The sequence below is a fragment of the Falco rusticolus genome, chromosome 4 (assembly GCF_015220075.1).
Source record: "Falco rusticolus isolate bFalRus1 chromosome 4, bFalRus1.pri, whole genome shotgun sequence".
NCBI classification, from domain to species: Eukaryota; Metazoa; Chordata; class Aves; order Falconiformes; family Falconidae; genus Falco; species Falco rusticolus.
This window is the reverse complement of record NC_051190.1, coordinates 45,627,583-45,637,390: the sequence shown is the minus strand read 5'-3', so window position 1 is coordinate 45,637,390 and position 9,808 is coordinate 45,627,583. Positions and strand designations below refer to the sequence as shown.

At 61.5% G+C, this 9,808-nt stretch overlaps 1 protein-coding gene and 1 non-coding gene across 2 annotated transcripts; one reads left to right on the top strand and one right to left on the bottom strand.

The window, feature by feature from the left end:
* Positions 1-305: 305 nt before the first annotated feature.
* On the top strand, positions 306-412 carry LOC119147932. The gene has a single exon (XR_005104244.1). It is a non-coding gene; the product is annotated as a U6 spliceosomal RNA (small nuclear RNA).
* A 111-nt stretch (positions 413-523) lies between these two features.
* On the bottom strand, positions 524-9,745 carry R3HDM4 (R3H domain containing 4). Its single transcript, XM_037385807.1, has 8 exons — positions 9,596-9,745; positions 6,107-6,261; positions 5,813-5,931; positions 4,656-4,779; positions 4,091-4,176; positions 2,943-3,028; positions 2,581-2,636; positions 524-1,831 (listed from the first exon to the last, which is right to left on the bottom strand). The coding sequence occupies exons 1-8, from the start codon at positions 9,637-9,639 to the stop codon at positions 1,728-1,730; spliced, it is 774 nt and encodes a 257-aa protein (XP_037241704.1). The 5' UTR covers positions 9,640-9,745; the 3' UTR covers positions 524-1,727.
* Positions 9,746-9,808: the final 63 nt, after the last annotated feature.

Below are 9,808 nucleotides of genomic sequence, written 5' to 3'. Positions count from 1 at the left end.
CGCGCAATCAGGCACCGCCGCGGGCAGCCCGGGCCGGGGGCCTCAGAGCTGGCAGTGGGGCGGTGCCGGTAAACAGCTTAATTTACATAGAACCCTACCCAGAAACCACCTGGGGCAGAGACCGCAAATATAAACGAAGGATTTGGAGATTTTGGTGCAATCAGAGCGAAATGAAGTGCTAGGGGATTAGGAAGCACTGGAGGTGAGCCCAAAATAGGTTATCAGTAGGTAACAAGATGGTCACCCTGTTCTTATAATATTTCTTTTCTGGTGCTTTAAATACTGACCGAGAGACACTGTAATTCGTGCTCGCTTCGGCAGCACATATACTAAAATTGGAACGATACAGAGAAGATTAGCATGGCCCCTGCGCAAGGATGACACGCAAATTCGTGAAGCGTTCCATATTTTTTGCCACTCCCCGCCACCTTTGGGGGACCACCCCGCACCAGCCGGCGGTACCGGAGCCCCGCGCCCTCCACCCACCCGAGCCCCCTTCCCCACGCAGACACACAGCCAGAGCATGGGGGCACCGTGGTTTATTGTTCCTGAACAAGCAAACAAGGCGCAAGGGTGCGCTGGGGTCTCCCAGCTCCGGGGTCCCCTCAGTTTGTGGTGTCTTCACACTTGGGTGGGAGCCCAGAGCCATCAGCAAAGCCCCTCAGCAGGCAACAGGGGTGCTGCTGCAATGGGCAGAGACACTGACCCAGGCAGGGGGTCCAGCGCCGCAGCAGACCCCTGTGAGCAGCCCTTGACATGCTTGGGGGACACAGAGACCCACCAACTGCCCCGTCTATCCCCACGGGCACGCAGCAGAAGCACAGGGCCCCAGCAGGCTGGGCTGCGCTCCTCCAGCACACACACACACGTAAATACACACGCACAATAAAAAACACAGGCTATATTACATTTAAAAACTGCTCGGCACCCTGTGGTGCAGGCAGGTCCGCGAGGCAGGGAGTGGGGTGCCGCCCAAACAGCTGGGCGAGAGCCCCCGGGGAGCCTGGAGCACGGAGCTCCCCACGCTGCACCCTGCCCCAGGGGGCTGAGCCCCCCACCATGAAACACCCCATCATGGGCGCAGGGCTGGGGGTGCTGAACAAAGCAACACCACCCCCCACCACCCCCACCCCGGGAACGGGATGGCCCCCAGGCTCTTCCGCTCGCTCAGCATTTGCTCAGCACCCGCGAGGAGCTGTTTCACCACAGAAAAATCTGGACCAAAACCACCCCCCCAGCATCAGTGCCAGAGGTGGGTCTGGCCCCGCCCGATTATTTTTAAAAAGCACCTGGGCTATAAATAGACACACAAACAGTTCCAGGGAGAGCAGCTCCGGCCAGGAAGCAGCGCTGCAGCTCGGGGAGCAGGGCAAGCACGGCAGATCGGCACCTGCTTCACCCACACCTCGCAGCCAGAGCACGGTGACATCTGGCAGAGCCACGCTGGCATCAGTCCCAGCACCCTGAGGGGAGCGCAGGCTGCCCCGAGAGCCACCCCTGGCTCTGCACCATCAAGCATCTGCTCCTGGAGTAGGGGGAGGGACAAAGCCCTCGGGGGCGGGGGGGGGCACGGTGTGCGGAGCTGGTGTGTACCATGCCCGGCTCGGGCAAGAGGAGAGGTGGGCGGTGGGCCTGATCCCAGGGGATGAGGGGGCTGGGAGAGGCCAGGAGCAGATGAAGGAAGCCTTCAGTGCACCAAGCGAGGGGCAGGGTGTCCCTCGGGGGTATCAGCTCATCTGCCCCAGGTAGTCTGAGAGCAGGAGCTCGGGGGGCAGGAAGACGCGGTGTTTGTTGCTCACTTTCATCTGACGTTTCCCTTCGATGTCCGAACCTGGGGGTGAGAGGGAGCGGTTAGCATGGCCCTGTTCCCCTGCCACGGGTCCCAAACATTTTGCCCCCAACCCAGCTACCTCCCCCTCCTCCCTGCAGCTCACAGCGAGCTCTGGTTCCCCATGCTCTGCAAAGGTGGCAACTATCCCCCCCGCTCCAAGCATCCCTGCCGGCATCACGGGCTCCACTTCACATCATTAGCGCTCTCATGCTGTTTTCCACAAGCAGCTAATGAAACGCTCAGCGGCAAAGACTCCTCCACAGGGACAGAGCCCCGTGCCTCTCCCTCCTCTGCCTTGGCAACGAGCCCTTCCAGGGAAGCCCACAGGCAGGGTGCAGGCAGGCAGCTCGCTGTGGGAGGAAGCAGCAGCCGCAGGAGAGGGAGCCCCACCAGCAGCCTCTTGCTTTGCACCATCCAAACCCAGAACCAAGAGGAGCAAGGGCAGCATCGCTGCAAACAATACACCCCCAGGCAGAGCTGGGCCTGGCCATCACCCTGGCTGCTGGGCTTCAGCCCCCGGCAGCAGCTGACGTCGTCAGCCTGCCACCAGTGCAGTGGGGTGACCGCAGCGGAGGCTCCCGAGGGAGCTTCAGGCAGCAGAGGCAGAAAGGCAGGGTTATCTGTGAGCCGCAGCACAAGGTGGGGCTGGGAGGAGGGAGGGAGGAAGAGGCTGAGCTGGAGGGGGGAGATAATAATGAAGGGAAGGGAAAAACATAAACAAAACAAAAAACAAAACATGAGGCTCTTACTGGCAGAGACGAGGTCCATGTACTGGCAGAGCGCATGGAGCAGGAGTCGCTCAAAGCTGGGGGAGATGGGGGACAAGGTTAGAGCCGATGTCTCAGACCAGCATCTCCCGAGTGTCGCCCTGCTCCCGTTCCCCCCAAGGATCAGAGGCAGGGAGCACAAAGTGCCAGAAGCCCCTGTGCAGGGATCCCCCAGTGCACCCCCTCCTTGGGGGCTCCACGGGGGCCAGGCCGGGTGAGCACCCCCAGACAGAGACCCGAGCCTGGCCGAGGTCTCTGGGCCAGCTGGGGCACAGGGAGCCCAGGCAGAACAGCCTGTGTGATGGAGGACGGTGACACTGGCAGCGCCCGAGCTGGGGAAGTACCTGTTGTCCATCAGCGCTGTGTAGACTGAGTGAGGGGTGACGGAGAAGAAGGCCAGCAGCTCTTCCTCCAGGCCCTCCAGCGTCCCCTGCAAGGAGAGGAGGGGCTGTCAGCGAGGAGGGGGCAGCGTTGTGCACAGCCCCTGCATGACAGCACCTCTGACTCCCCCGGAGTGACGCCCAGCAGCTCCCATCTGGATGTGAGATGGCAGGAAGGCACAAAGAAAGGAGACTTCTCCCCTTCTCCAGCCCCCGAGGCGGGGAAGAACCCGGCCTCTGCCAGCTCTGGACTTGGTGTGCCAAGGCCTGGCATCGTCCCTCTCGGAGCGGCAGCAGCCAGCAAAGCCTCATGCCTCCCATCTCCTTTTCTCCCGACAGTCAAAGATCAGCTCCATGCCGCTCTCCGGAGCACCATGACCCCAGAGACAAGCAGCAGAAGTAAGTCTCATTTGAGAACAAATTGAGCAGAAGCCAGCGGGCAGGAGGAGCAGAGGCCGCTTTCAGAGACTCTAATTAGAGCAAGAAAAACAAACAGAGCAGGAAAACAGCACCATTGAGAAGAGGGAGCAGGAAGCCCAGGAGAGCAAGCATCTGGGCAGGCAGCGCAGGGCCACGCGTGGCAGCTCGGCTCCCCGAGCCAGGCGGCACGAGGCCACGCTCGCCCCTCCGTTCAGGCTTGATTGTCTGCTCAGCAGTTCATGCAGTTCTATCCCCTTCAAAATGCATTTGAGCTTCTCCAAACAGCCTTGTGTGGGACACTCTGAAGACCCTAAAGGCTCCACTGCTGCCCCTGTGCACAAACGTGCTGGGTTTCCCCCCCATCACCTGCTGCTCATTGAGCGGAGGCTGGGAAACAATCACATAAAAATGTCCTGTAACTACCAGAAAAATCTGAACTGAGGCAGGAAAACCCATCTGCACAGGGAGCTGAATGTCTGTTTGCAATCAGCCACCGCTGCAGAGGTCATACGAGAACTGGAGCACATTCCCCAGGAGCTCATCTGAAATTCGGCGCTTGTCTGGCTCAGCACCCATGCGCGAGGTCAGGGGGCAGCCCTCGGGACACAGGTGGGATGAAGCTGTACGTGGGGTGCTGGCAGCTGGAGCCCTGCCTGCCCCAGCCCTGCCACCCCCCGTAGCCCCCAGCTCACCATGGGGATCCGGCCCCGCTTCAGGGTGGCACGCAGGCGGCGGCTGATGCGCTGGAAGCACTCCTTGGGCGTGTAGGCAGGGTGCTCTGGAGCCAGCAGAGAGAAGACAGAAGGGGCTCGGACATGGCTCACATCCCATATGGCATCACCTCCCGGAAGGAGCCCAACGTCCCCTGAGTCACCCCAGAGGACCCCAGCTGGCCACCCACCTCCTGCGTTTGTGGATGTGCACAAGGCTACCCCCAGACCGGCAACACTCTCCCCAGCAAAGGAGGGTTTGGAAGGCGCGGAGATTTGAGGGTCTGCCATTGGGGGACAGCTCCTGTACCCATCACCCCAGCCACTCCTGACTCCTACAAACCCTCCTGGGCCCATGGAGGGGTCTGCCGGGCATAAACTCCCCCGCTGCAGCACCTGAGGGGTCGGCTCAGTCATCCCCTGGCCCTGCCATGAGCAGATGGTGCAGGGAGCAGGATGCAGCCCCTGGGGAACAGTGCCCTTCCCAAAATGCATGCAAAGGAGGAAAGGGAGCGGCTCTCCCCACCCAGCGTCCCCTTCTCAGCACCTTTCCACTTGTCTTCGTTCTTGACAGGCAGCTTCCTCTTGTGCTTCTTCCGGGCCTCCTCCTCCAGGTAGAGCAGGACTCGCTCTTGCTCTTCTCCTGATCGGTTCACGAAGTCATTCCAGATCTGACAACACAGAGGTCTCCAGGGAGCACCCGGCAGCACACAGCCACCCTCAGAGCCCCACCTGGCACCTCGTGAGCCTCCTCCTCCTCCTCACCCACCCACCCACAGGGACAGCCCAGGCAGAGCAGGAATAGCAGCTTGGAGAGGGGGATGAATGGGCTGGGCAGAGCACGGCTGCAGCGGACAGAAGCCACAGCAATGCCAACGTCTCTCCCTGTCTCTCCAGACCCTGACCATCCGTTACAGCTTGTAACGAGGAGATGTAGATGTAACACTTGGAGCCAACATACAAATGTAGTTTTTTAACGGTTACTGGGAGTCCAAGCGCTAACACAACAGCCCATCCTTGCAATCCCACCTCAAACTCAGGTCTACATCAGGCTTCCTAAGCCTGGCTTGAGCGAGAGCTCTGCAAAGCCAAGAGCGCATGCACACACAGACCGTGCAGGTTGCTCCGCAGCCAAAGCCCTGAGCATCAAACAGGAGAGAAGCCGAGTTTCAAAACACCGGGTTACAAAGCCGGTATCGCAACACCGGCTGGGCAGTGTGAAGCAAGAGGGGTTTGGCAAGGGGCCTGTTTCAGAGGAAGCGCTGCGGCTCACCCAGCGCTCGGCAGGTACAACGCTGTACGCTGGGGCACTCAGCAGTGCTGTGGGCACTGCCAGAGGCAGCAGCAGCCCCCATTAAGCTGCCCTGGCCAAGCTCCGAGCAAGACGTGGGTCTCACACTGCACGTTTGCGCAGATCCTCCATGAGAGGTTCTGCCCTGAGACCCCCTGGTCCCACAGGCTGCAACACCAGGGGGTCCTGGGACCTGATCCCCTGCCCCGGCACGTGCGGTGGTGGCAGCCAGGCGCTGGGCACACAGACACCAGCCCCAGCTCCAACACCAGGCAGGAGCCAGGGCACAGCAGCTCAGGCTGGCGAGGCAGAGGGCTCCTCGGGATGGAGGAGCGAGGTACAGACACCACAAACTGCCAGAATTGCACGTGCCGTGCCCAGCGAGCCCTGAGCAGGCGGGCAGCTGTGCCTACCTCCATGTAGGTCTCGTTGTTACAGGCTTCAGTGAAGATGCTGGGGGTGGCAGAGTGGGTGAGCTCTCCATCGTCACTCCCGCATTCATCTCGCTCCAGAAGAGTCATCAGGTAGCGGGCTTGGGGGGAAAAGCAAAGCCATTGAGAGAGGAGGCAGCACCTTTGAAAGGCCCTGCGCCCACAGTCCCCCCCAACCTGCCATGCAGCAGAGGGTTTAGGGGGGGCTGCTGCCTGCCCTGGGAAGAGACCCAGCCCGGGAAGAGCCAGCACTCGGAGCCTGCCCCGAGTCCTTACTGTTCTCCAGCCTCTGCAGGCTCTTGCGGCCCTTGGCCCTGGGGATGAGGTCCGAGTTGCGGATGGCCTTGTTGATATAATACTGCTTTCGCTTGGACGGGGAGAACCTCTTGGACGGGGAGTCCTCCAGCGGGGGCAGGCAGTCCTCAATCCTCCTGCAGGGACACATGGCAAAAGGGACTGAGCCCCCCTGGAGAGCCCCAGGGCTTGGTGAACAGGTAGCACCCACGGCAGGGACACGTGAGAGGCAGAGCATCGGCATCAGTGCAACAGGCACTGCATCCTCCTCCAGCGGCCCCGTCCCCTCCGGTCACAGCTAATGGCCTCCCGGCACGCCACGCTGCTGAACCATGACCTGCTCCTAGGACTTGGTCCGTTTAAAGCAGCTGCACATTAGTGGCTAGACGTTCTGGGTAATTAACTCCACCAGCATGCAAAACCAAATGCAGGGATTCATTCCTGCGGAGAGGCCCCCAGAGGTGCCCCACGCAGCCGGGCACGCACCCCACCGCAGGCTTGCCACTGCCCAGCCAGAGCATGCTGCTGGGGCTGCCAGCACCATCCTGCCACGCTGCAATCGGCTGTGGACCCCCCATCATCTGATTATTGGGGGCAGCATGAACACCCACCCTGGCCATGTAATTACTGGCTGGGCTGGCTCTTCCCTCCAGACTGTTATGCTGCTGCAGCTGCCCCTCACCACCACCCCCAAGCTGGACGCTCCTCTGCCCCAGCAAGAGCTGGTTTTGCTGGTTCTCCATCCTCCAGGGCTGTGGCCAGTGTGTGGCATAAGCTGGTGGGCCCAGAGCAGACACCAGGCAGCCCAGCCCTACCTGGAGTGGGCACCAGGCTGCCAGCCTGCTGGCCCCAGCACCGGGAGTCTTCGCTGCCGTAAAGTTACAACCCCGGGGAGAAAAGCTGCACTGCTCCCTGGTACACCCAGAGGTGGCTGGCTTCTGTTAATAACAATTCTATATTCAGGGTGTGACTTAGACACACATACAATTTAGGAACGACCATAAAACTCAAGACAATTTTATAGGAAAATTAAACTAAGTAATGAGCAAGGAGCTCACCGGGCACGTAGCACAACTGCTTTGGTTTCAAAGTTCACTAAAACTCCACCAAAGACGGGAAGTTTCATTATCTTTTGCTTGTTCTTTGCCCACTTGCTCAGGTCTCTGCATCACAGCTTCCTCTCCGGTTTGTGTGGGTTTCCTTTAGTGCATCAGAAGGTGGGCAAGGAAACCACCACCACCAAAACACACCACGGCCACAGGGCCAGGGCCGGAACGGGTGCTGCACCACCGAGCAGCAAGGCTGGCCATGTCCTCCCTGCCACGGCAGCACTGGTCTCGCCTCTTCCACAGGGCCTGCCAGGCACGGCTGTCCCCACCATGTCCCCTCCTTCCCAGCACCCCGGGGTTTGGGGAGACCCGGCACCACAATCGGGTGCTGGCACAGCCATCCTCAGCAGCTGGGGCAGAGCGGGCTGCACCGGCCGATTACAGCCCGCTCTGCCTGGGACAGCAGCCAGCACCTTACCCAGCGCCAAAGCCTTGATTTTTTTTTTTTCCCCCCCCTTCCCTTAGACAGGGGCAGTGATGGGGCCTCTGCTGCTGGAGGGGGGGGAACAACATTTCCCCCTTCCAGCTGGAGAGAAAACATCAGCAGGGATGGCCTTGGAATAAATAAGAGGGATGCACGCATCCCCAGCGATGACTAACAGATGGGTGGGGACCTGTAACCCAAGCTGCAAACCAAGGGTGACCAGGGCTCACGGATCAAGTTTTGATACAAAGGTGGTTTAAAAAAAAAATAAAAAAAAAATAGAGGGAGTCACCTTACTGCTGGCCCCAGTTCGGAGGGCTGAAGTACACAAAGCTCAGCAGCTGCGAGGCTGGCACAGCCAGGAGCTGTCACGGCTCACCAGCGTGGCCCCACCATGGCTGTGCCACAGAAAAAGCCCTTCAAGGAGAAGGGGTCCAAGGCAACGCGCACTAAATATTTACCCCGTTTTCACAGACAAAGGAGCCCTAACTCAGTAATGGGACAATGAGAAGGGCTCATCCTCCAGCCTCTGCTATAGGGGGAAAACAATGTTAAAAAAAATAGCTGTGCAAGCATCACCAGGGTGGGAGCACCCCCAGCATTGCTGGGACCCCCGGCCCAGCCCTCCCCGAGGTTTGGACCCTCAGGGCAGGCGCAGCCCCAGCCCCTCCACAGCAGGATGAGTTGCTGAGCTTCACACGCCTCTCGCTCAGTGAAGCCTCCAGGGCCCTTTGTGGTGGTGCTGAGCCTGCCCAGCACACGTTCGCAGGGCTGGCACCCTGCGCTGCCACGTCCACCGTTTGGCACTGCCGCCTCCGCTGGATTCATTTCCAGCCTGGGAGACTCACAGGTGAGGGTGACCTTAGCCCTGCAGCAGAACTGGGCTTTACAGCACCAGGCACCCTGCCAGGAGCCAGCAGCCCGTCTGAGAAAGGCTGTTTTCAGCCGGTACCTGTAACTTCAGCACCGGGATCCCTCCCGGTGGAAGCCACAGCTGCCGGGAGCCGAGAGAGAGGGGTCCCAGCAGAGCTCACCCCCCGGGACTGGAGCAAGCACCAAGCCTGCGGAGATGGGCCCAGCACACAGTTTAGTGGCTTCTCCTCCGCTTCTCCTTTCCAGGCAAGAAACAAGAAGCCCTTTGTTCCCTTCCAGCAGGTTTTGAACCAGTTCCTGGTATTTATCAGTTGGGAAGCGGGACTCTGTGCTGACACTCAATGCAAAGCCAGCGCTGCCAGGCAGGGCTGCTGCACTGGCGGGGAGAGAATCCCACTGGGCACCGCTGTCCCGCAGGCTCCCGGGGCACGGCTTCTGGCTCCCGGGGGCACGGCGGCACAGCTCCCAGCACCCGGGGCACAGGTCCTGGGACACGGCTCCCAGCTCCGGGGGTATGGGTCCCGGGACACGGCTCCCGGGGATACGGACCCTAGCAGCCCCATCCTGGACCCTCAGCCACCCCAGGCTGTGAGCAGAGAGCTCAAGCCCCAGCCCCCCCGCCCCCTCCCCAGCCCAGATGCCTGCCAGCACCACGTCTCCCAAGGGACCCGGGAGCAGGTGTGTGTCCCCCCCCCAGCACAACGCTCTCCAGTCCCGGTGTCCCCAGGGAGCACCCGTGACCTTCAGCGGGGTAAACACTAATTAGCCCATTATCCTAATCACGGCCTCCTGCCTCTGACACAGCCGCCTCCGGGTCCAGGCACTTTCCTGCTCCGGGTCGACGGGGCAAAAGCTCTCTCGGGACAGCGCGGCCGCCCCCCGCCCCCCCAGCCCCGCTGCGGCGCTTTGGGGACCCCCCGGCCCAGCCCGCGGACAAGCGCTGCCCGGAGGCCGCGGGGGCAACCGAGGGCGGGAGGGGAGGCAGGAACAGAGCCTCGGAGCCCCGAAGCCCCGGGCAGGGGGGCCCCCCAGCCACCCCGCGGCCCGCCCGGTCCCCGCACTCACGGGTAGGGCTCCTCAGGGCCCGCGCCGCCCCGCAGCACCACCATGGCCCCGGCTCGGGCGGCGGCAGCAGCAGCGGTGGCGGCGGTACCGGGGCCTTCGCCTGCCCGTGCCTCCCGCAGGAAATGCGTCACAGGGGCGGGACCACAGGGAGGCCCGCCCCGGGATGAGCCCCTAAAACCGGGGCTCGGCGGCTACCGGGGCTGCGGCCCCTTT